We start from the raw sequence: 27854 nt of genomic DNA on the forward strand, positions 1-27854 counted from the left end.
TCAGGAATGAATATCAGGAAAAATCTTTTGAAAGAGGTAATATTGGGACTTGACATCAGGGGGTGGTATGATTTAGATTTTGGAGATGTGAAAGATGTGAAAGGAAGCACATTCCAGATACTGGCAACAGAAATGGCAAAGGCACCTGACTGTCTTACTTTTCAAAAAGCAAAGAATCTAATTTCTAGTTTCTATTGATGATCATTTGATATCTAAGATTATATTGTAAACACACTAGATTACTGAAACTTCCTTTGACCTAGATATTATTTTAAACATTTTACCATTTTAAAAAGAACTCATGTCCTTATTAGACCTCTGACCCACATATGACTTGTATTCCCAACTTTACTAAAGGAATCAATGGGATTCCTGTCCTCACATGGGATTGGGACACACCCGCACAGTTGATGCAGTTCTACACTGCATGTCAGAGCCACGACAAAGCTTTCCATGTTCTGTCTCCACAAAAGAGTTTAAAACTTAAAATATTTAAGAAGAGTGTTCCAAGATTTGTCTGTAAAAACAAACATGATGAGAGAGAGAGATTGCTCTGAGCCAGTAAATATGGGCTTATCAAGACTAAAGTCTGAATAAGCAACATCTTGTGAAACATGGGGTTTTTATTTTCTGGAAAATGGTGGAACTGGAAGGCATCTGCTTAGGTGAGATGATATAATGACAGATGAAGAGAGAAAGCAGGGGATTTTGACTTCTCTTATTTAGAGTTTATCTTCTTTATCAAGCAAAATGATACACTGGAAAGGGTAATATGGATCAGAGGAAGTTTAAACACAAGATAAACAAGAGCGTTCATGTTTTCAGACAGCAGAGCTGGAAGGGAATATTTTGGAAGAAGAAAAGGTTTGAGTAAAAGCAACACAGATGGAAGACCTGGAGGGGGTAGTTAAAACCCTGTAATTGCATTTTCAAATCCACAAGAATAAATACAGAGAAGAGATCTTGCTAATGAACAGTGTGTGGAGGCCTGAGAATTTTAGTTTACAAAGCTCAGATCAGCAGCTAGTGAGTGTGACTGTTAAAAAGTCCAGACAATATCAATGGGAAAATAATGCCTTAATTAAGAAAGCAAGCTCACTGTTTAGTACCCATCTTATGCAATGCAGTTAAGTCAATGTGTTCTATTAAGGTTCTTTAGAATCTAAGTTTATTAGCAAGCTGGGGATCTGAAGAATGAATGGTTAGAAAAATTTCTCTTAATGATTGATAGTTAAAGAATAGAAAAATGACTCTCCAGAAGACTTGAGCTGTGAGTAGAAAAAAAGGACTGGGTTACTATTTGCAAAAAGGTGAAGGGTCTTCATATGGGAAAGGGTACAGATTACACTATACTGATCCATATTGCAGATACATTAAAGAGAGGTAGCTTTCAGTTCAAAAGGATTTTCAAAAACAAATAGGTCACTTTGAGAAGTAGTAACATTAATGGCAGGTTTCAAATACCTTTGCCCCAGATATTTTAGAAGTTTACTGCATCAGGAGAGAGTTGGGCCTAAGACCTCTTTCCTATTTTATGATTTTTGTTATTTTATTATTCAGTGTTTTAAGAATCCTTGGCAAAAGTCTTAATTTCTTTCACCAGTTATATCCTGGTGCTTCATGGCATAATCTAAATAATGGACCAAGAGAAATCCTATGAATTTCCTATGTTTATGGTTTCCAAAATAAATAGATTTTGTAACTTAGTTTTAGAAAAATTTAAACGCTGGGCTGGAGGAAGCACAAGCTGGAATCAAGATTGCTGGGAGAAATAACAATAACCTCAGATATGCAGATGATACTACCCTTATGGCAGAAAGTGAAGAAGAACTAAAGAGCCTCTTGATGAAAGTGAAAGAGGAGAGTGAAAAAGTTGGCTTAAAGCTCAACATTCAGAAAACTTAGATCATGGCATCCGGTCCCATCACTTCATGGCAAATAGATGGAGAAACAGTGGAAATAGTGGCTGACTTTATTTTTCTGGGCTCCCAAATCACTGCAGATGGTGATTGCAGCCATGAAATTAAAAGACACTTACTCCTTGGAAGGAAAGTTATGACCAACCTAGATAGCATATTAAAAAGCAGAGACATTGCTTTGTCAACAAAGATCTGTCTAGTCAAGGTTATGGTTTTTCCAGTGGTCATGTATGGATGTGAGAGTTGGACTGTGAAGAAAGCTGAGCGCTGAAGAATTGATGCTTTTGGACTGTGGTGGTGGTGAAGATTCTTGAGAGTCCCTTGGACTGCAAGGAGATCCAACCAGTCCATCCTAAAGGAAATCAGTCCTGGGTGTTCATTGGAAGGACTGATGTTGAAGCTAAACTCCAGTCCTTTGGCCACTTGATGCAAAGAGCTGACTTACTTGAAAAGACCCTGATGCTGGGAAAGATTGAGGGCAGGCGGAGAAGGGGATGACAGAGGATGAGATGGTTGGATGGCATCACCGACTCGATGGATGTGAGTTTGAGTGAACTCCGGGAGTTGGTGATGGACAGGCAGGCCTGGTGTGCTGCGGTTCATGGGATTGCAAAGAGTTGGACACGACTGAGCAACTGAACTGAACTGAACTTAGTTTTAAATAATTTGAGAAAATAGATGAAAATAAAGCATTATACCTAATGGGAGTCAATTCAGAGGTCTAAGTTTTGGAAAGGAAATGAGAGGCAGAGGATACTGACAGTTTTGTCTTCTGGAGTCTTGATGTTTGAAAAGGAAACTCAGTTTATGAGCATTCTCTTAAAGTATCAATAGGGGAACAATAGAACATTTTTATGACTAGTGAAGTGAATGAATCAATATGTGTTGTGTAGTCTAAATTAAAACCTAGGGACAAAAACATCCACTCAACTGTATTTTTAAACTGTATTTGGTACCAAATACTATCCAATAATGGAAAAACAAGACAAAAGGAGTGCTGGAATTGATCTCTCCATTTAAGTGCCACCTTCTATCAATTTTTTATTGCCAAAGACATTATTTTGCCTGTATGCACATTCCCCACATAGAAATTTGGAAAATGAATTAGGCTTGAAATTATTTTTTATGTTGAAGTTTATGCATATTAAAGAGTCTGCTTCCTCCACATTCTTTTTATCTAAGTGTGGAGTGCTATCTTATGTCCTTGGTAATGATTGCTGCTATTCTCCATGTCCTCCTTTTGTTTGCCTTACACATCTGCCTTAGCTCGACACAAGAGATAAGAAACTCTCACATGGAGAATGCCATCTCCCTGAGCTTAACAAAGGTTCTTGTAAATATAGGTTTGTTGTGTTAATGATGTCAACATCATTAACGTATAACTGCATGTAAATCAAAACCATTGTCAATATAACCATGCAGAGTATATTCTTCTTTTGTGTTCTGGACCATCTTTATTTTTTGATAAGTTGTATACAGCAGAAACCCAGGAAACAGTATTCTATATGTCATCAATAATTGAAAGTAAACACACTCTATAAGTAAAAGTTAGAGATTGTTCCTGGGAACATCTATACTACTTCAGGATAGTCCCCAGTCACAACCATAGTAAATGTACCTACAATTTTGATGAAATCATCAACTGTGAATGTAGAATCTTCACCGACCATTGCTAAGGCATCTTGCCATCCTGGTAGAAACTAGATTTGATTGTTTACTTTTCCTTTCCTTTTTTGTTTGTTTGTTTAGCTAAGTTTTCCATTCATTGCCCAACAGTAGTTAAAGAGTTGGACACAATTTAGTGACTGAACAATAATAACAACAACAGTTCTCAAAAATTGAATGGTTGTGAATTAAAATGTATTAGGGTATATAAAATTGAAAAGGCTATTATAGAATAAAATTAAAAACTGAAAATAATAATCTAGAAAATGAAGAAACTTAGACAGCAGAAGAGTTAAATAATTTGTTCATGGTCATAAGCTTAGTTAGGGACAAAAACCTCAGGCTCCTTGATTCTCAAGCTACCATTCATCATTTATAGTTTCTATTATGGAAAATTTCCATCACAAATAAAGAAAATAACATGATGGATTTCAATGAACTCATCACCTAGAGAATCATTTGCCAAAAAATGTTTACAAACTTCGATTAAACTCATTTATACTTTTTATTATAAAGTATTTTTCTGAGAGTCTTTTACCATCCCTTATGATAATGCATGTCTTTATGTTGGGTCATCTCATTCTTAGAATAGGTTTATGAAGAGTAGCACTTTTATGCTCTTCATAGTGCCTGTTTTTCTGTCCAATGGTGAAGTTTCAGGTTAGTGGCAAGCACTGTATGATTGCTTTTCTCTTTTTCCCCAGTAATTTAAATTATTTACATTTCCTGTCATAGAACATTTATTGACATGTCTAAGAAGGAGGTAAAACATAAAAATATACTGTAATAGGAATGTTTTTCACGGTAAGCATCATTGTTACTAGTTGACTTAAGGTAGATTTGGTTTTTATCATGCCAAGGGGCAGTCTTCTATTTCTGGTTTACTAAGTGATGTTTTTAAAAATCAAGACTAGAATTGGATTTACCAAATATCATTACAGAATCCATCTTAGTGATTTTTGTTTTCCTTCATTTGTCTTAATTTGACCGTTTTAGTTTGTCCATGTTAATAGACTGCCTATTCTATTCTTGGTATATACCCAACATGATCATACGTGGCATCTGAAGTCAGAAAGAATCAGACTTTAGTCCTTGGTTTACATTTAGTGGCTGTGTAACTCTGGGGTACATTTGCTCATCGATAAAATGATGATAATAATAGTTACCTAGTTATTATATAACATATCACACAGGGGCTGACTCAATAAATAATGCTACATGCAGCATGCATCTTCATCAGAGTGGATTACTCATTTATGTACTATTGAAACTATGTAGGGAGTATGCCAATTAGGATTTTTTAACTGTTTTTATAATATAAATTGGGATTTGTGTATGTGTGTAGCTGCATTTCTGTGGCTTTTGTGTAAGGAAGTTCTAATCTTATGAAGTTCAATGGGTGGTTGTCTATCATTTTCCATATTCTGAAATAGATTTAATTACTGGGAATTACCTGTCTCTAGGATGTTTTCCCCCAAAAGGCTAGAGCATAGTAGCAGTTAAGACAGACAAATCTGGATTCAAGTACTGTTATTCAGCTGATTAGCAGAAGGACTATGGGCAAGTAACTAAACATTTTTATATCTCAGTTTCCTTATCTATAAAAATGGAGGTAATATAACAGCACCGTCTCTCAGAGTTAATGTGAGAATACAGTCAATATTCAGTAAATATTTACTTTGTGACCCTTATGGGCCAGGACTGTGTTCACTGTTATCTGAAAAAAGATTGAGCTGGTAACTTAGGAAGGGGTCATTGACAATTAAAACTTATTATGTTATTATCAACATTATTAACTGAGGTATACACTATATAAGCCAAGAATCTTTATAATGGTAATTTCTGCAGTTATTTTTATTCTAGTTTTAAAAGTATCAGCTCTTTTTGTACTTAAATTTATTGGTTTCAGCTTTTTAACAATATATGAATATACTTAGGTAGAAAGCTGAGTAAGTATTCTTTTTATTGTTGTTAAGAAATTGACAATTTGCACAAAATTTCTATTGTAGTATTGGCTAAGAATATCCTAGAAAGTAACTTGGGACGGTGTTTGTGATAGAATAATTCTAAAGGACAGTGAGAAGTTAAATAATAATAGTAATTTTTAAAAGCCCCTAATACTTTCTAAAGATTAAAAAGGTGGTGAACACAATAATAATGAGAGATTTACTTTATACAGCTTTCAGCTAGGTAGATTTGACCGCTGCTAACCTTGACTGCTGCTGCTGCTGCTAAGTTGCTTCAGTCGTGTCCGACTGTGTGTGACCCCATAGACGGCAGCCCACCAGGCTCCCCCGTCCCTGGGATTCTCTAGGCAAGAACACTGGAGTGGGTTGCCATTTCCTTCTCCAATGCATGAACGTGAAAAGTGAAAGTGAAGTCGCTGTCGTGTCTGACTCTTAGTGACTGCATGGACTGCAGCCCACCAGGCTCCTCCATCCATGGGATTCTCCAGGCGAGAGTACTGGGGTGGGTGCCATTCCTTCTCCGAGACTGAGGGACTACATGACACCATTTAAACTCCCAGGAGAATTTTGGCTAACAAGATGAAAAGGGGGCTTTTTTTCTTTAGAAACTAAAATATAATACAAGTTCTTTCAAAAAATAAGCTGGATTAAAATTAATAAGCAACTCAGAAATTAGTTCAACAATACTTTTGAAACACTTAGCTAGTGTTTATGTTAAAGACAGCAAAATGAATCATTTATTGTTGAAGAGGTATTTTAGGTGTTACTGATTTTCTTTTTCTTGTGAATTTATTTGGAGAACTTGAGTACTGTCTGCTTTTAAATCAATAATCACATACAGTACCCGTTAACCATATATTGTCCATGATCAGTGCATTTTGGTGGCCTATGCTAATATCAGGATAGTTATTTGTTTGGAAAATGTGTTGACATAGTCTAGCTCTTATAGTATAGATTGACATTATGATGTTTTAAGCTAAATGATGAGTCAACAATGAAATAAAATAAAAATATAAAATGAAATGCTAATATAGAATTTCAATTTAAAAATTAATTTGGTAAATCTGTCCTGAAAATATTTTCATAATTTGTTTTATGGCATTTTTTGGTATAAAATATAATAGCAAATTTGAAATAACTGATAGATCTAATTAAAATAGGAAATTATATTATCATTATTTCAAAGAAATATGGAATAATTTAATTTTGACTCAGAAAGCTAGTCGGAAGCTTAATGTCACCAAACCAATTCTGCTGGGTTCACATTTGTTGCATCTTGGTCCAAACTTAAATGCCTTCCACATCTCTTACTCAACTATAATTAAGTGTAATTATTGAATCTTGTGAGTTAATCATAGACTATTACTTGTTAGTTGTTAATTGGAATGCAGCCAAAGCCAATATTAAATATTGTTCTTTCTTTCTTTTTTTTTTTTTTTTTGATGTCTAAGTATACTCTTTGGGCTTCCCTGGTGGCTCAGCTGGTAGAGAATCTGCCTACAGTGTGGGAGACCTGGGTTCAATCCCTGGGTTGGGGAGATCCCCTGGAGAAGGGAATGGCTAGTCACTCCAGTATTCTGGCCTGGAGAATTCCATGGACTGTATCGTCCATGGGGTCACAAAGAGTCGGATACAACTGAGTAATTTTCTCTTTCACTTTTCAAGTATGCTTTTTGCTTGAAGAGAAAGTGTTTGGTTAGTTTTTCCATTCATTTTTCATGGTAACATGGGTACTATAATTATGACTCCTTTCATGAAGCTTTCCCTTAAATCTGGCATTCTTGCACAGCATCCTGGATACAATTAGTTCAATTTAAAAAATGGTATTATTAAAAGTTAGACTCATGCTTACAAGCCTAGAGAGAAAGGAAAGATAACAATGATTGAGAGGCCTTTTCAAACAACTAAGATAAAAAATAAATTGAAGAATTAGGATTTGTAAGTAGAAAGCTTGAAATATTTATGGAAGAATAGGATTAAAAGAGTCTAACATATGGTCGTTATGTTTCTAAGAGAGAAGTTAAATGAATTAGATAAAGAGACGAGACTGATATTAATATTTCTAACCATGACCTCAAAAATTAAGAAAGTTAAAAAATTATAATTAGAATATTTCTAATGGGTCAATTCATATTTCACATTTCAGCACCTCTATCTATTAAATTGGGACTTTCCTGGTGTCTCAGTGTTAAAGAATCTGACTGTCAATGCAGGAGACGCAGGTTTGATCCCTGGGTCAAGAAGGTCCCCTGGAGAAGGAAATGACAAGCCACTCTAGTATTCTTGCCAGGGAAATCCCATGGACAGAGGGGCCTGGTGGACTATAGTCCATGGGGTCACAAAACAGCCAGACATGGCTTAGCAACTAAGCAACAACAACAACCTGTTAAATTATGTCTATTATTGTGATAAAGAGATAGCTAATGATAGTTTATATAAGGAGTGAGTTGCCATGCCCTCCTCCCAGCTATCTTCCCAACCCAGGAATCCAACCCATGGCTCCTGTGTCTCCTTAAAGACTTCATATAATAGTACTGTACATTGCTTTTTTGATATAATAAAACTGGTTACAGAATTCAAATCCATATTTACTTGCTTATTGATTGTAACACACAGACTTTATCTGCTGGAAGGGCATTAACATTTCTTTTTAAATGTTAGGTTTATCACTACTGGAAAACAACAGTGAAAGCCCTCTTTTCCTTTTCAACAGAGTCACAAATTTTATTTAGCAAAAATCTCCATGGCTGTCTTTGTTAGGATGATGATATATTCTATAGAATTTGATTGGAAGTTTGAACACATCTTTCCAAAATGACAACTAATACTGAAAATGATTTAAGTAAATCTGTTAGCTGGGAAGAAAAAAAATACAACATAAAAACAGGGATGCAGACAAAAATGCTAGGTAAAAACGGAGAGAGGAAAAACACTGGCCATTTCTTTAGTTGGTCCCATTATAGAGTTTTTGAGCATCTGGGAATATCCAGAGTTATAATAAAACCTAAAAGGTATTGCAGATCCATTTCTGTTTCCAGGGCTTCTGAAGTATGAGACAATCTGCTCTGACCCTAGTGTAGGTGAAAATGTAGCCAACTAGTAGTTCTGAACACCTGGACTCATTTAATGTCCATGAAATAAAAGTTACTGGGCTCTGCCTACCTCCATCTTGACAAGTGTGTCAGTGTTCAAAGTATCATAAAATGACAAGGATTTTGAGGCTCCAGGGCACTCTCATGTGGCCTCTTCTACTTCCAGGGGATCTTAAAAGGTGTGCAGAGGGAGGCAGCATGGTGTGACTGAAAAGCATCAGTTTGGAATGAAATAGTCTGGGTTAAATGTGACTAGATGTTTTAGCTTAGAGAAGTCACCTACTTGTTTTGAGTTTCAGACATCCTCCACATGATAACTCTAAGGCTGACAAATAGAGTTAGTATGAGGATTAAAGGCGTGAAGTTTTGAAAAGTAATTGATTTATTGTTTGGTGTATACAATAGGAAGTATGCTGGCATCTCTCTCTTTCCAGAAGGCTTACTAATATCACATCTAAACTGCAGTGTCTTTTGAGCACCTCTGGATCCCTTCTGAGAAGCCTAGTAGTTAAGTATGATTAAGCTCACAAAATCTGAAACCAGATTGTTTGAGACCAAATCACAGCTCAGATGCTTATTAGGCATCTGTTTTGGGGCAAGTTATTAAGCCCTTTGAGGTTCAGCTCCCTCATCAAATAAATGGAAATAATAGCATATATTCTCGTATAGTATTTCTTATAAACTGCTTAAGAGTTCCTACAACATGGCAAGTATCCAGGAAGGATAGCTTTTAACATCACTACCATCACCATCATCATCAATTCATCATCATGCATCTGCTACCAAATGCAGACTTTCTTGAATTTCCGCTCATTAGGGAAGCTTTGGCACTAATGTTACAAAACAGTTAATAAGTTGGATATGGTTTCCATTTAGCCTTAGAAGATATTTGTGATTAATTTCTCAATGGATTTTTATCTTCTCAATGAGTTTTGATTTATTATCATTTTGAAGGAGTGGGCATGTTTGGCAAAGGAATTATATAAGTTGGATATGAGATCACAGCATATTACTCTTGCTATGATTTTAATAATTAAAGATTTATCATAGATAACCCAAACACTGGAGAATACAATTAATCAAATGAGACATGTTTTCCTATATGGCATTGGCTTTTCAACTATGGTCGAGGTAGACATTTAAATGTTTCTTTGTACTTCGATAGGTAGCCTACTCTTCAGTTCTTGCTTCATAAAAAAGGGCATTTTTCACAGACAAGCATTGTCCTTTTGCTCATCAGAGTCAATGACCAGCTCCACCCTAAAGTTCTCAAGGTTCTTTTTCACCCCTAATATAAGGGATTGGTTATTTGAGGGTGAGGTAAACAAAGAAAGACCTAACTAGACAGAAGGAATAATAAAGATCCTGAGATGTAACCGAACATGTTATATTCATGTAAATGGAAGTCCTTTGTGATACAACAGTGAGAAAAAGAGAAAGAATGTATGTTTTTTGGGCGGATGGCTAATACCTTGACTTTGCTTCTGATGGTTATCTCTCCTTCAGGCTTTGCTCTCTTATCAGAGTCCACAAGTCTCTTCAGAATACCCTCTGGCTCTTCCAGGGGAAGCATGAAAAGGGATGATCTCACGGAACCCCCAGGCTTCCCTGGTAGCTCAGCTGGTAAAGAATCCGCCTGCAATGCAGGAGATCCCAGTTCGATTCCTGAGTCGGGAAGATCCTCTGGAGAAGGGATAGGCTACCCACTCCAGTATTCTTGGGCTTCTCTGGTGGCTCAATTGGTAAAGAATCTGCCTGAAATGTGGGAGACCCGGGTTCAGTCCCTGGGTTGGGAAGACCCCCTGGAAAAGGGAACATCTCTCTACTCCAGTATTCTGGCCTGGAGAATTCCATGGACTGTATAGTCCATGGGGTTGCAAAGAGTTGGACAGGACTGAGCCACTTTCAGGGAACCCCCAGTGATCACTGCTGTTGAGAAGTTAGCAATGAATATTTACCTTAAGTTCCAAATGCTCATACATTATTCAGATTTGAGCACTTTGTGTGATTTCGCCTTCAAATTTCTAAGCCAAATTGCAGGAAAAATGTTATCTTCTGAATTCACTGATTCAAAATTTTTCCAGAAAAATAATTGGGTGGAAATGTATCTTCTTGTTTGAAGTGACTAGTTCATTACCTGGAAACTTGCATTTTAAGGCCTCAAGCAGCAAACTTTGTTGATTTTTCTCTTTCAGGTGAACAGGAAAGTAAAATGGTCAAAGGTGAAAACTTTTCTTTCTTCGGCTAATTTGTAGAGGGTACTTGAAAAACAAGTCAAATGATTTCAAACAGTATTTTTAAGGTGAAAAGTGTACAGAGAACTCTTGCTACATCTCGAGATAAAAGAGCTCTCTAGAGAAATGAGTTAACAAGACATTCTACCCCACAAAGAAACTAAACGTGTTACATTAGCTTTGAAATATAACCATAGAATGATGAATCATTTTTGACATTGTAGAAGTAAATGACTTTTAGAAAATGTGGTGAGTCCCTGTTGATTCAGAAAGGCTTTATATATTACATTTCATAAAGCACACTGATGAATGAAACTTAGGAACAAACAATTAGATGAATGTCAAGATACATACTGTTAGGTTCTACATTTATATCAACAATTTTCCATTCTTAAATTGGAAGATTTTTAAAATGTGATTAGCCATCTATTTTGCAATTGCTTTATGTCTGCAAATGATGCAATTTAGTTTTTTTGTGAGTAATTCCTTAATCTAGTTTAATCTTCTAGATAAAATTTCTGAATAATGCCTACATATGTTCATACATAATTTATATTTCTCTGTCTCTACAGACAGTCCATATATTTATATCTGAATCTGCATATGTATTTCACAGCATCTGTCTTTTTATACATAAATATTTTCCTCCGCAGGGCCTATGCACATACTATTTCCTCTGCCTGGAAAACTCTTATTCCCATTGCTGACTTTTTCACATCTTCAGCTCCTCAGCGAGGCTTTCCTTAATCATGCAATGCCTCTCATAACACCCTGCCCTTTTCCTCTTGACCCTTAGCATACTTTCTATGCTAATATAAATTTTAATATATAAAGAAATGTTATTATATAAAGAAATAATTTTAATATATAAAGAAATAATAAGAGACTTAAAGCTTCATAATGGCAGTGGCACTATTTTGTTAACCCCTGTTTATTCAGAATTTGGTAAAATGTCAGGAGTACAGTATGAAATCCATCTGTATTTGTTGAATGAATGAATCAGTAAATAAATAAATACAAGTGAAGACTTACACAAGTTTAGTATTTTTTGTTTCCAGAATTTTAGTGTCATTTATCCAAGGAAATCATATAATTTAGGAAAAAAATGAATGTATATAAACACAATCAACGTGTACCTATTTAAAATTTTAAATCCTGGGTAGAGTGGTGTAGCATTTTCATGAAATGTACGGCATCTAATAGAAACTTGCTGAATGTTTCTTATTATTTTATTTTCATGACAATATTATTGTTTTATTAACATAAAGAAAGGTCATAATCATCAGGAGCGTCAGCCTTAGAGATTTTATATTCTCTTCTGAAAACTCTTTTCTGCCAAAATTGCACATATAAACATAGATTTATTTTTTGATGGCTAGAGAAATCATTGCTTACCACACTGGGGATAATAGAACCTTGCTGATTCTATAGAAAATAGTCTTTGGTGAATGCCTTTGTCTGCCCGTATGTTGTTGTTGTTTAGTCGCTAAGTCATGTCTGACTCTTTTATGACCCCAAGAACTGTAGCCTGCCAGGCTCCTCGGTCCATGAGTTTTCCCAGGCAAGAATACTGGAGTGGGTTGTCATTTCCTTCACCAGGGGATTTTCCCAACCCAAGGATTGAACCTGTGTCTCCTGCAGTGGCAGACAGGTTATTTACACTGAGCCACCTGGAAAGCCTACCCATATGTGTGTGTGTGTGTGTGTGTGTGTATATATATATATATATATATATATATATATATATACCTTTGCTTTTTCTAAGAATATAGACAGGTATTCCTGGGCAAGAAGTCAACAAAAATGAAAAAGTGAAAGGTAGCCCTGTCAGCTTTTCTCTTGGAATGTGTTTCAAATTAAGTCTCTGCTCAAGGCTTGTGGAAACCAAGATAGCATTATTTAAAAGTCAGTTCATCAAACACACTTGAAAATATTATCTCACTATTATTTTTCTGGTTTCAAGTCAAAATTTATAAAAACAATTTAAAAAATTGTATCCCTTCCAAACTAACCTTTTAATTTCATGTATATTTTATAATCATTCACTTACTGAGTCATTCAAATTTTACAGATTTTAAAAATAATTTTGTTTCTTTATTTTTTGACTGTGCTGTGTCTTCATTGCTGTGCAGGCTTTTCTCTAGCTGTGGTGAGCAGAGGGCCACTCTTGAGTTGCCGTGTATGGGCTTCTCATTGTGGTAACTTCTTTTATTGCAGAGCGTGGGCTCTAGACACACAGGCTTAGTAGTTGCGGTTCCTCAGCTCTGGTGCACAGATTTAATAGTTGTGGCACAACTATTTGCTCTGTGGCATGTAGAATCTTCCTGGATCAGAGAGTGAATCTATTTCTCCTGCATTAGCAGGCAGATTCTTTACCACTGAGCAAGCAGGGAAGTCCCTAAAGATTTTGTTAATATAAAGACTAATTTTACTTTACTTACAACCTGGTTACTAAGATAATATTTACCATGAAGAGGACTGAAGCCACCATCCACAGATGTTTTATCTCTTGTCTAAAAGATAGTGTTCTCTATGCTGTGGAAATTTGAAAGTCAGACCATAATTGCATAGTCAGCTCTCCATGAAAATGATGATTCTGGGATACGAGTAAATGAAATCCACAAATAATCCCAGACTTCTTTTATAGAAAAATTATTTTACGTAGAAATTCCAACAGCTATTGCAACTGGGAGAGTTGAATGTCCTATTCCTGTCCAATTTCTGGGCAGGAATTAATAACAAGCAGTGTAACAGCCCAAAGACAAGGAATCAAAGAGAAGCAGAGAAACAAAGGTTATGGTTTTAATTAGCAGCTGAAACCCAGTGTTTATTGCCTACAGTTTCCTGAATGACCATAAAATATGACCAAAGCTAATTTAACACCCAACCAAGGGTTTAAAGGTTATAATAAAACAAATTTTAAAAACCATTAACAAGCCATATTTGATCAACCTACTGAACTTTTGATAAGGCTTAAGCAGGTGTCACCTTATATCTCCATGCAGCAGCTCAAGAGGTTTGTCATGATGCCAGACCACTGGGCTACACGTTCAACCCAGAGATCTTACTGTGAAAAGTTAAGAACCTGAGACGGGTCACCAGTCAATGCCTGCTTTTCATCTGCTTAATTTCTGCTTTTTGATTATTCAGGGAAAGAGAGCTTAATGATAGTATACATTCTTTATATACAAGGACACATTTAAAGATGCATATTTCTATTTTATGATGGTTATTTATTTCAGTGGATGGAAATGCAGAATTAATGATCTTAAATAGCTGTCTCTGATTCCCAAGAGAATAATTTTGCTTTATTTCATCCTAGAGTTGTGTGGCATCATGCAGAGATATGCTATTTGAACCACGGAAAGTATGATGAAAAAGACTAGAGATTTATGAACCCATAGCCACACTGAGAAAACTTCATAATGGTTGGAGAATGTCTTTTAAAATATGAAAGATAATGGTAAAGAATCTGCTTGCAATGTGGGGGACCTGGGTTCAATTCCTGGGTTGGAAAGATCCCCTGGAGGAGGGCTTGGCAACCCATTCCAGTATTCTTGCCTGGAGAATTCCCATGGACAGAGGAGGCTGGTGGGCTACAGTCCTTGGGATTGCAAAGAGTTGGGCACGACTGAGCTACTAAACACAGCAAAATCCAGTATAGGCTCAACTGGTAAGCAAAATAGAGATAGTTTCAAAATATCAACAGTAAGATGATGGCCCCTTTCAAAGACACACCCACCAGTCACTTAGTAGGCTATTTTAATCCCAACAGTATTCTGATTATTGATTTAATTTCATCTAAGGAGAGATAATGTGAGGAAATGGAGGCATTGAAGAGTCAGTGTTATCACTAGAACTCAGGGTCTATCTGTCCTTCAAAGAAGAACTCATTGGCTTCTATGCTCACCACCACCACTGAGTCCTACAAACGTGGTAAGCCATGTGATCTTACCCATAAAGACAAGTCTCTTCATGCCCTCTGAAGAGAAGGGTTATACTTTCTTGGAAAAAAAAACAAACACACAAGGTTTACAAAAACCTCCTAGGTTATTCTGAAACATCGGTCTAGTGGGATATCCCCTTTCCCCTTATAAATTGAAGAATTTCTGATTTAAAAATATAACACAATCTTAGATCTCAGCTATTGTATAAACTTTGAAAAAAATCTAGGACTCAAATTCAAATGTAGGTACCTTTGATTTATTTCAAAAAACTAACAAGTCCTTTCTTCCTTTCTCCCTCCTTCTCTCCTTCTCTCTCCCTCTCTCTCTTTTTATTTTATCTCCCTCTATACTAACCACTAAGCAATCCATTTAGGCTTTTCATAGAATGATAGTATCATTAACATTGGAGGGTTCATAGAGGGGTGTCTAATCAAGCAGTCTCTGCTTTAGTACAACCTGTGGCTGAGCAGTTTATACCACAGGTGAGCATGATTAGATTTTAGAATAGTCCCTCTTAAGCCAGCTGGTAAATAGATGCTTTTACTTTGGTCAGGTCTCAGTTTTTCCAAGCTTTCATTCTCAGTTTTTCTTTAGCTTTTTTATTTGCAAAGTAGATACGGTAATTCACAAATTGTTGTGAAAATCAGTCAAGGTACTGTATGTTCTAACTGCACCGCAGTGACTATATAATTCAAGCATTGTTTTAATTAACTTCCATCAAACTACTGTGAAGTAAAACATTGTTTTCCAAATGTAAGAATAGCAATGATAGAAGTAATAATAATAATTGAGCTCAGAGGTGCTGAGTGGCCATTAAGTGTGCTAAGAACTTTATGTGCATTATCTCATCAAAAGAAAATTGCAGTGTGATGAAAACATCCTGGAATTAAATAATGGTGATGCTTGCACAACCTTGTGAATGTTCTAAAATCACTGAAGTGTATACTTTAAAAGGACAGATTTTATGGTAGGTGAATTAGATCTCAATTTAAAAAAGAATGTGTAGGTGCAAGAGCCTTGGAAAACTATAAGCACAGAGGTAGTCCTCATAGTGCTGTGAAGGAAACAATAAGGAATAAGTCAGTTTGGAGTTTTTGTTTGTTTTTTTTTACTCTCAAGTTCTTTATCATACGGTTGAGAAGTTAAAACAGGTACATAAAAACTAACACCTAAAATGAGTAGTCTGTTTTGGGGGGCTGTCATGAGCTTACAAAGTTTTATTAGACAGTCTGAGGACCAGGAGATGAGTATAAGCCTCCAGAAGGGTGATACCATTGTCAGGATATAGTTTCATGGAATCAAAGAAGCTGCTGCTGCTGCTGTTAAGTCACTTCAGTCATGTCTGACTCTGTGCGACCCCATAGATAGCAGCCCACGAGGCTCCGCTGTCCCTGGGATTCTCCAGGCAATAACACTGGAGTGGGTTGTCATTTCCTTCTCCAATGCATGAAAGTGAAAAGCGAAAGTGAAGTCGCTCAGTCGTGTCCGACTCTTCGCGACCCCGTGGACTGCAGCCCACCAGGCTCCTCCGTCCATGGGGTTTTCCAGGCAAGAGTACTGGAGTGGGGTGCCATCGCCTTCTCCTTCAAAGAAGCTATAGCAGTCTAAAGAACATGGGCACATTAGAAAAGGTATACTGTCCTCCATGAAGATTTGATGAGTAAATGAAAATATGATTTTCTTAGAATGCATGAGCCTTTAATGATATCTCGCTACAGTGATCATTCTAGATTTTAGCCACTTCTGGTTCTTTATCATATGGTGCTGTGAAATGTCATCAGCCAAAAAGAAAGGTGTACTTCTCAATAACCCTGCTCTTGACTCCATTCTTTGATTTCAGGATCTTGTAGAACATAGCACAACTGAAAATACTTTGTTTTTACAAAATCCCTTGACGAGGGATTTGATGAGGTTTCCATACTTATATTTATTAGCTGTATGATTTGAGGTACATTATTTAAACTCTCTGAGCAGATAGAGAAAATAACACTTAGCTTTATGTCAGCTAGGAGTTTCAGGTAGATTCCTGGTATGTTTCAAAAGTCTATTATGAGAATGCCTCATTCTATTATTACTGAATGTCTGGTGCTCAGTGAGCCCTGTAGTGTGTAGGGCCCAGAAAGAGAGACGGGAGGCAGAGAGAACATATCTTCTACATCCCTGAATGTCTTTGGTATCCACTGGCTGGCTGACAGCTGTCCAACTGGCTTGCTTCTGCCGTACAGTCGAAGGCTTCCTGAGACACTTTGAAACCTTCCTCACAGAGCAGCTATGCTCCTCCTGCCAATCTCTCCCCTCTTTTAAGGATATGAGTATTTTCATGCATTATTTATCTCCCCTTTATCTCTCCAATTTGATTGAAACTTTCTGAAGGGCAGAGAACACACATGACCTGTTTGTATTGTCTGCATGCTTATCAAATGCAGAATTCATATTATTCAATTTGTATTTATTAACTGAATGAAGAAAAAAGTATTAGTCAATAGGGAAAGTGGAAGACAGGGGAGCAGCGACCTTCTGTTTTTGAAATGGTTTGGGGTTTCTGTTGGGGAGAGAGAGTGCATTGCCAGGTTAAAATGCCTAGATCCAAACCACGTGCTGACATTATAGTCCATCTAGACAGGTAAGCACAATCTCTACCATGCGGACCCCTGAGTCACTTACTGGAAAATGTGCAGGGGTTAAATTAGCAGTTATCTGAATTGGTATCTCTCTTTTGAGGTGAGAGAACAGATGCCTCTCTGGCTCTGACACTGTGCAGTGTCACTTACTCCCAGCAGCAGTGACTCTAGGTCTCAGCGTCATCATCAGCCTTAAAATCTTGTTCCCGGGTAAGGATTAGTCTCTGGAGGAGCAAAACATGACATTTAACCTGATTCTGATTTTAGTTGACAGGGTAGACTTGGACACGGGGACTGTTCTGTACGATAGGAAATGAACCTGAGTGTTGAGTGCATTTGAAGACATCATCAAGTTCTCTCTGCAGTGGGGCCCTGGAGTATTGAGCTGTACTGTGTGGCACAACAGAAGCTTACAGACCATAAGCAAGTCTCCTTGCTAATCTACATGCCATGCTGGATTACACACTTATTTATTTTGTTTAGTGGTATTATAAGAGTATGATTAAATAAATGAACAACAACAAAAAAGACACTTTTTCTTTTTTTTTTTTTTACTGTTTTCTTGGACATAATTGAGCTAAACACTTCTTCCTAACAACCCCAGAATAGGGAACAAAGCAGTGGATGTATCTGTATGCCATAGTATATATATTTTGTTGTATCTATTTCATATGCATATAGATTGAAATATATCTGCATCTTGAACATCAAACATCCTGCTTGAAGTATGCCCAAGATATTGAGTAAATCATTGAATCCAGATCTTGATTAAAACAAATATTTTTCAAATGAGTATGTGATTGCAGATGGAACTAAGAGATGAATTAACTTTAGTGTCACTGGCTAAATCTTTCAAGTTCCTTCCTGGTGTCATCTTTCATGTTTCCTTTTAACTTGGCTTAATAATATAATCCTTATTGTGAAATCAGCTTATGTGAAAAAATCAATAATTACCTTTGTCACTATTTATTTAATGAATCCATGGAAAGACTTCATTAAATTATAAATGCCTCGTTACTGATATTCTCATAATAGACTTTTGAAATTATTATGTGAGCCAGTTATCTATTTTAAGAAAGATACAGTGTTGAAAGATAAGTACATGTCCGGTGAAACTGCTTCTGGTTTTGCTAATGCAATATTCATGAGAATTTGCCAGAGACAAACACATTTAATCCCAGAGAATAAGAATTTGAAATGAATTCTTTTAAATTGTAATTATCCATTGGCAAGAAAGTTTAGCAAGTTTTATTGTTTATGTAATTGAAATGACTTTCTAGCCTGTTAATATGGGAGGGGTGTGTTTTGAGAATATTTACAGTTTCTGAATAGAACTATAAATATTGGCACTCTAAATATGCTTGATATTAATATTTTATTGTTTTTATGCCTTTTTATTTGTTTTTTAGGGGAAAAATTGGCCTATTGGCTATTATTTATACTTAAACTGTTTTTCAAGAACTTGATGCAAACTGGAGTGGAGTAAATGATGTCTGCGTTAGGGTACAGTCTATTGTTTGAACCTACTCAGGTGATAATTCAGTTCTAGTTGACTCTGGACTTTGAATCCATGAGATGTCAAAGATGTTGGAAACTGAAGGACCAAATCAGCATATGCAGGAAAATATGAGCATTGTTTAAAGTCAGAAGCTCTCCAAGTATCACCAGTTCTCTCTGTTTCTTGACAGTCTGTTTTGTTGCAAGAAATGAATCCCTGAGAAATCTGGGAGTTTCTTTACACTAGAAAATATATATTTTATCACATATACATGGGACCTAGAAAAATGGTACAGATGAACCTATTTTCAGGGCAGAAATAGAGATGCAAACATATAAAATGGACATGTGGACATGGAGCGGCGGAGAGGAGGTGGAATGAATTGGGAGATTGGTATTACCATATAACACTACCAGGGGTAACATGGATAGCCAGTGGGAACCTGCTGTATAGCACAGGGAGCTCAGCTCGCTGCTCTGTGGGGACCAAGATGGCTGGGATGGGGTGGGGAGTGGGAGGGAGATCCAAGAGGGAGGGAATGTATGTATACATAGAGCCAATTCACTTCATTGTACTGCAGAGATTAATACAACATTATAAAGCAACTAGACCCCAATAAATTATATGGTGGTGGTGATTTAGTAGCTAAGTCATGCCCAACTCTTTGAGATCCCAAAGACTATAGCTGGCCAGGCTCCTCTGTCCCTGGGATTTCACAGGCAAGGATACTGGAGTGGGTTGCCATTTCCTTCTCCAGGGGATCTTCCCAACCCAGAGGTTGAATTCACATCTCCTGCTTGGCAGGCAGATTCTTTACCACTGAGCCATGTGAGAAGCCCCAGTAAGTTATATATATAAACTCAAAAAAGAAAATAAGCATTTTACATTTCATATTGCCAAAAAATATAGGGATAAGGTAAAGGACTCTTTTCAGATTTTGGTGCGTTTTGTATCTTTAGCATTGTAACATGTCTATTCACAGAACTTGAATCTCCTTAATGATTAGAACTCTGATGAAAATAGCCTTCTGCAGCCTTCCTGTCAGAACAAGTAGTAAACTTTAAGAATTTCTTTCTGTCTATTCTGGGATAAGATACATGTCTATAATAGAAGAAACACTAAAGCAATCAACTCTAGAGTAACAGATATCCTCACATGCTTGTTATGGTGAAAGAGTGGATTCCTAGGTTGTGACAGGAATTTAAAACTGTTCCATGGAATATTTCTTCTTTACTCCAGTAAAGTCTAGAAAAAGTCTCATTATTACCTTGGTCACTCTTGGATAATGAAAAAAAGTCCTCTGTTCACGTGGATATAATTTCAGCTTACGTGTATGCTCAGTCTGTCAGTCATGTCTGACTCTTTGCGACCCCAAGCACTGTAACCTGCCAGGCTCCTCTGTCCATGGAATTTTCCAGATAAGAAAACTGGTGTGAGTTGCCATTTGCTACTCCAAGGGATCTACTCTTGAGTCTCCTGCATTGGCAGGCAAATTCTTTACCGCTATGTCACCTGGGAAGCCCAGTTTCAGCTTTCTCGTTTGTAATAATAAAAAGAGTTTCAGTTAAAGCCAGCCTCATGCCTGCTTGGGCCGCCTTGGAGCTGCTACTTGCACGGGGTGAGGGAACAGGGTCATGTCTCCTCTTACTTCCAAGGCCTTTACTCCTCCTCCTTTCTGATTGCTTCAGGTATGAAGCAGGAGAAGGAAGAGGAGATAAGGAACAGAAATGATCTCACTTGGCTAATACAGTAGTAACCATCTAGCTGGGTTTAGCCCATGCTTAAATTTGGCTCGGAGAAGCGCTTTTGGGGGACATTTTGGTGGGATTTTTGTGTGTGTGTGCCACACACACAAAAATTTCAAACCACATGTTTGAAATTTCTTTACTTGCAATTCCCTGAAAGTGGGTAAATGCACCTCCTTCAGATAGTCCTTTAGGATTTCACCTCAGTCCCTGCGCACCCGTCACTGCAACTCCATGCTCTTTCTGTTGAGTTGTCTTCACTACTCACCACCTCTCTCTCCAGGGACCCTCTCGGATAGAATACGGCACTGTTCTGTGCTGGCTCTCTAACCCATGGTCCATGTGTAATGCTTACCTGTTCTTTCTTCTAATGAAATATTAACAGGTTATCCCTGGGGCAGTAGTAACTCCTTGCTCTGCCATCAGAGCATCAGTCAGTAATAGTCTCTCCCCTTGAAAATTTGTTGGGCAAGAGTCAAATCCCAGGCAAGGGCAGCCAGGGTGGCTGATTACCTCCACAACTGCTCCCAGCTTCCAGGAGACAAGTATCAAACTTCCTGGGATGTGCCGTTAAAGTCCCTTTCCCCTGTACCCCTAAGATAAGGGAAAAGTAACCTTCTGTCTTGGAGGTACATGCAAATCACATCACACCCCAATTTTCTCCAAAAATCCTCTTCTAATTATCAATCACCTCTTGGTCTTTCTTGCCTTTTTAATTGGCTGCAAATAGGTAATTACTCAAGGGTCCCAAAAGTAGTTTTCAGTGCTCTTCTTTGCAAGTCTGGCTTAGGCAGTCTTGTACCTCATTTTGTAAAAGGTAAGTTGAAAGCTGGCCTTTTTTATTTGTTTGTTCTTTGTTTACTTACTGACATGTCAAGATTGCAGCTGAAACTGAGACAAAAGAGTCCATTTTAACATCCAGTTATGTCCATGTTAAAGACTGAGGGCAGAAGGAGAAGAGAGAGTCAGAGGATGAGATGACTGGATGGCATCACCAATGCAATGGACATGAACTTGAGCATACTTTGGGAGATGGTGAGGACAAAGAGGCCTGGTGTGCTGCAATGTATGGGGTTGCAAAGACTTGGACATGACTGGGCAACTGAACAACAAATGTCCACATATCAGTCGCTTACTGTCCTCTCTAAAATTATTTTAAGCATGCATTGATTGATACATGCAAACAATCTGCAGAGCATAATAAGAGCCTCCATGGGGCTCCTTATTCTAGCCAGAAAGATAAAACCAGTAACAAAGAACAACCAGATTTACCAAATATGCTACCTGTAGCTAGAGGATGACCCAATATTCCTAAAATTCTGCCTAGTGTAATGATTAGGAGCTCAACCACTGGACCCCAACTGCCTGCGTTTGAATCACAGCTTTTCTCTTTCTAGCTGCATGACCTTAGCTAAATTACTTTATCATTCTGTGCTTCAATTTCCTCATCTGTCAAATGCAGACAGAATAATACCCCTCTCTTGGAGTTGATAGGAAAAATATCAGAGTTAGTATTGGTAAAGTGCTTAGGACACTATAGAGTTGTTGCTGAAATAAAGATAATAAACTATTCTTAAAAAATTTCCTGTGGCATTGTATCACAGGTGTTAAAATATAAATATGCCATGTTAAATATTTTACTGAAAATGAGCAAAGAGGAATCCTACTAAAATGAAAAAATAATGAGTGTTTACACAAAATACCTAGGCTTTAAAATTTTCTACAAAAGTCTTTATAGGTCCTTGGTTAAAAAGTGTTCATTGAAATTCTCTTGCTTATCTTCTGAATTAATCTATAAGAAAGCAAAACGCCTTACAGTGGCATATACTTCAAAGTAAGAAACTTGAGAAATACGTAGAATATAAAAATAAGCCCAGGTTAAAACAGAAGAGCAGAGGTCTATGCGGCTTGTTAAATTTCCCTCCTCATTTTGACTGAGTTTCCTAATAACCCAAGTCAGAAAGGAAATGTGATTTTGTCATATTGTCCATCAAGCACAAAACAAATCAAAACACACAAAAATAAAAGCTGTGCTAACCTGTTACAGGAAAGAGCTCTTTTGTGGACCCTAAGAACCAGGAATAAGAAAAAGAGAAGGGAACAATGACAGTGATCAGTGTCCCAAACAACATCTTCAAATACTTCCCTTCAATTAATGTAGTGTTATACAAGATTTTTTTTCAGTTAGTACAATAACTCTCAGTGTAAGCTGATGTGATACTCTTGCTGCTTAGTTCAGTGATGAGAATCCAGCAAGAGGTCAAGAGGCTGTGGTCCAAATCTTCAGGTTTCCGATGTCCTGGTTTTAAATTTCTGCAGGAATGGATGGGCTGTGTGTCCTTTACATCCCCTTCCCCCCATGTTGTTCCTCTCAACTGAGGTTTGACGAAAGGTGAGCTGCCGACAATTTGAGGTTACGTACTCTGACAAGGACCTGCAGTGCAAGTGTTCTCTGCTACTGATTAAGGGCAAGTCCACATGCTTTAAAAATAACTGAACTCATGCCAGAGTTGACAACCCTGCTGTTAGAGAAGGCTTCTCAAAGGCAGAGGGCATAAGCACATGTTTCTCTTTGGTGCTTTGTATAATGAAAGTATAAAGTTAACAGCCACAAACTTTGCACTGAGAATAATCTGTAATGTTGCTTCACATAATTTAGAGAGTTAATTTTAGATAGCCATATCTTAACTTCATCTTAGCTTAGATATACACTAAGAACGAGGGAACTGAATTCTAACTCTAGCATCCCTCCTTTTTATTATACGACCTTGAACAAGTCATTGCACCTTCCTGCATCATCATTTCATCATCTGTAAAATAATTTGAGTAAATTTCAGAGTCTTAGCATAGGAGGATCTTCTGTGTGTGAATAATGATTGCACTCACTAAATGCCTGTGTGTTCATACTCTAGAGAATGATTTTCTATATTGTCAGCCTTTGTCCACGTTGGATTCAGAAATAGACTTTATTGCTCTGATTTCACCAGTTATTAAAAGGGAGAATTTCAAGCCTCATTTTTCTTGTGAAATGGAAGGCATGCATTAAAGGAACTATGTTAAAGAACATGAAAGTATACCGTTTCACACAGGCAGCTGTGCACCTTGTCTGTGGCAACCCCTGGGAAGAAGGCGGCTCAATTCTCTTGAAAGCGTGTCTTTTGAAATATTAATTATCCGTGAGAGAGATGCTTCAGATTTACCCAGATGTCAAGAACACAGCACAAATTTTAAGAAATAAAATCGAAGGAGAACAACTGTTGTTCTGAAGCATATTTTTGAGCAATGTAATCCTAACTAAATACTGATGAATCAGCACAACTTCCACTCAACTCTTTTTACTCCTCTGCTCTCTTCCAGCATCAAGGAAAAATTGGAGTTAAATTTAATGTTGGGACGGATGACATCGCCATCGAAGAGTCCAATGCAATCATTAACGATGGGAAATACCACGTAGTCCGCTTCACGAGAAGTGGTGGCAATGCCACGTTGCAGGTGGACAGCTGGCCGGTGATTGAGCGCTACCCTGCAGGTAAGCCAGTGAATGTGTATCGGGGGAAGATTTTATGAAAAACAAACGAAAACGAAGCATTGTTTTGCGTCCGTTTCACCCCATTGTGGGTTTTCTGAGAAACCATCAAGTATTTATTGGACGTTAGAGTCGTGTGAATGTAATGCTATCCTAAACTGTTCTTGATACAGTGTACAAATGGCATTATATAGGAGAACTTGAAGGCACACGTTATAGTTTGCAAAATTCCGGACATCAGTGAAACCAGAAAAATGCACACATAAAAGGCACAACATGTCAAAGCTCTTTTTACTGGATCCTTGCATTTGAACAAAGGAAAGGCTTTGTCAAAAGTAACAAAGTTAAAATTCAAAACTAAGACAGGGAATATTATACCACTTTTCTCTGAAAGAAAATAGGATGATGCAGTTCCTTTGATGGTGGTACATAGCTGAAAGCCATGAAAGCTGCCGGCAGGGACAAACAAAAATAGTAAAGGAACTCTGTCCAGTACCATAAATAAGCAGTTATGAGAACATGTAAGTAAATGATGTTTGTTTTCACTGTCCTAAACCATGGGGTTTTACACAGATTCTGTGACACTAGGATTAGTCATTTCAAGTCTATAAAATGAACGTTAATTTATTATTGATAAAATAAAAATTATCTTTCTTCATCATTCATGAGTTTTGTCAGTACTATTACTGAAACAGACAGTACATTAGAAATTAAACCAGTTACTTGTGATTGCATATACTCTCAATTTTTAAAATGCCATTTTAAAGTAAAATTCAAATTAAAGCACAAAGGTATTTTGCTCTAATTATTATCCTCTCCATATTTTAGTGCAAAATAGACTACTAGAAACATTGTCTCATTTTTCTGTGCACCCCTTTTGGAAACAACTCTTTTATGTACAGCAGCAGATTTACAGCATGGTAGAGAAAAGATTAAAAAAAGAAAATTTCATTTGGCACAATAAAATGATTACCAAAACTTATGTAGAAATTTCTCTATTACAGTATTTGTTTCTTGCAAGAAGTAATTCAAGGAAGTAACTAACTTACAAAATAAAAACCTTTTTCCTTAGTAGTTACACATAATTATGAAATGAAATATCTTTGATGCCCTCTGGGACCTTTTATAATTTATAACATCTACATATTTAAGCTGCACTTCAAACCTATTCTGTAAATCTGGTGCTTTACAAATATATACTGAATTTAGTGTAATAAATACTGTCTTCTTCTGAAAATACAGAATTCATAGGCAAGCACATTAATAATACACCCAGTACCTTTTAAAATACTGTCAATTAATAGATACAATAGATATTTCCTGAATTGATGTCATTCAAATCATCCAGGTCTTAAGACTACAATTATGAGAATGCACACCTTCTGTTACCAACTATAATAAGATGAAGGAATGGAAGATATGGAAGCAAAGTAACTTAAATGTGAATGCAGTGTTATATAGCCCCTGCTAACCCTTATCACATTTACTGAATTCTAATAGAAATGCAATTTTTATAATAACTGCAGCCTTAGTGAAATGACAGGAGTCGACTGGATTTTAATCTAAAATCCAGATTAATCAATACCTATTTACTGAGAGGAAATCATTGCGCTGGATACCACTGAAGACATAAAGTAGGGTAAGGTCTAGACTCTGCCCGTGGGATGTGGTCCTCTGTGAACAGTGGACCCGAACTTGTAAAAGGACAAATCCTGTTACTCTTATATTAGAGTGCTGCAGTTGCCTCTTGAAACTTAACTTGGTTTCACCAGTTAGCTCATTAAAATTATCTTAGTTCATTAACTTTTCACTCTTGTTACACTTTCCAAGCCAGTGTCTTTAAGAACCCTGCTCTAGAGAATGTTAATGGTGACCTATGGCAGGAGAAAGGAAGCCCCACCCTCAAATTAGTTTGGGAACTTCTGGGTTAAACTAAGTTAAAAATATCTACACTTGGACTTTATATTAATACCATATTGAATCTCTAAAAGAGAAATACAGTATGCATTTCCCAAGCATACATAAACAGAACCTAGTTTTCTGAGGTACTAATAATGCATTTAGATAAATATTTTATGTTTTTAAAAACTTCTATACCTCATTATTTTAAAATATTTTATCTGATTATCAGCACTTTAATTGTGTAGATACCAGATACTATATTCTAGGCACAGTCCAGAAAGGGGTGGCCTCTGTCTTTTTGTGGCATCAGTCAGTTCAGTCGCTCAGTCGTGTCTGACTCTCTGCGACCCCATGGACTGTAGCACACCAGGCCTCCCTGTCCATCACCAACTCCCAGGGCTTGCTCAAACTCATGTCCATTGAGTCAGTGACGTCATCCAGCCATCTCATCCTCTGTCATCCTCTTCTCCTCCTGCCTTCAATCTTTCCCAGCATCAGGGTCTTTTCCAATGAATCCGTTTTGTGGCCTGCTAATGTCCAACTTGAATACTAGTAGCTGAGACTGGAGCAGTATTAATTAACTTATAAAACATATAAATGCACTTACCACAAAGCACTATAATGAAAAGTTAACAAATATTTGTATTTGTTCTAGACATATTTTTATACATATAATGTACCAATTAAATGTTTTCTCAATATAAAATATATTTAAAAGTCAGAAGCTGGCAAAATCATGATAATTAAAAAGCAAATCTCTAGAAATACTCAATTTCGGTTTCATCTTTATATTTAGTCAAAAATTCTAAGAGTCCTTCCAGCAAAATTTGTTTTAGATATAATTAATAAATCAAAGGTGAGCAAAGTTGCAGTTATTCTGAAGGATAGAAGCAAGGGTAAACCACTGAATCTGCCCTCAAGGAAATTAGAGCAGTTGTGAGGAATTTTGATATATACATATAAAAAGTTAATGAACAGCATGTAAAGAACTCAGGGGAGTCACCATGGTTGTCATCAAGCATTTTATTAATCACCTGCTCTGCCTGCATTTCAGCATGATATTGAGATAGGAAGTAAGCCATGACAATTTCAAATACCTTTTCTCTCGGAGCTTCATTGGCAACAGTGTCATGAAGACCCAATACAGATTTCTAAGTCCGTGTCACCTAGAACAAAGTGATCCTATATATAAATTCAATAGAAGTGTTTAGTATATCTCTTTTATATTGGTTTGTAGTATGAGCATTTTTATTTTAAAAGCTTTTTGATTATTATTCATTAGAAAAACAGCTGGACCAATGCTTTTACCACTAAATCCTGTAATCAGAAAAGTGGGAACCAATTGACTATATTTGGTTCCTTTTTAAGTGCCTGTACTGCAAAATATAGGTAATGGGGTTGAAATTAGTAATTAAGTATACCACTTAACCTTCCATTATAGTGCTTTGTGGTAAGTGCTTTTATATGAAGCAATTCATCTGGTAGCGACACTATATCTTTAATGAAAAGCATCTAAAGCATTGACCAGTGCCGTTAGCCTATAATTGTCTGGAAGGCTTTCATAGAGAAACTAATTAGCAGAGGTAGATTTTATGCTCTTTTGGAGTGCGTGAAATATTCTCATAACTCAACAATTCACGTTAGAATAAATATTGAATTTTCTGAATAGTAGACCCAGTTTTCATTATGCTCTGTGCATGGAGAAAAGTATAGAAATAATATTTTGCAAACCATTTAA

At 36.8% G+C, this 27854-nt stretch overlaps 1 protein-coding gene across 3 annotated transcripts in view; it reads left to right on the top strand.

The window, feature by feature from the left end:
* Positions 1 to 27854, top strand: part of NRXN1 (neurexin 1) — a 1230870-nt gene that overhangs the window by 1012142 nt on the left and 190874 nt on the right. For all 3 annotated transcript variants that reach the window (XM_070379598.1, XM_070379599.1, XM_070379600.1), the window contains one exon: positions 24046 to 24217. In XM_070379598.1, the coding sequence (XP_070235699.1) occupies positions 24046 to 24217 (172 nt within the window). The remainder of the gene's footprint in view (positions 1 to 24045; positions 24218 to 27854) is intronic.

This window comes from Bos mutus, chromosome 11 (genome assembly GCF_027580195.1).
Source record: "Bos mutus isolate GX-2022 chromosome 11, NWIPB_WYAK_1.1, whole genome shotgun sequence".
NCBI lineage: Eukaryota > Metazoa > Chordata > Mammalia > Artiodactyla > Bovidae > Bos > Bos mutus.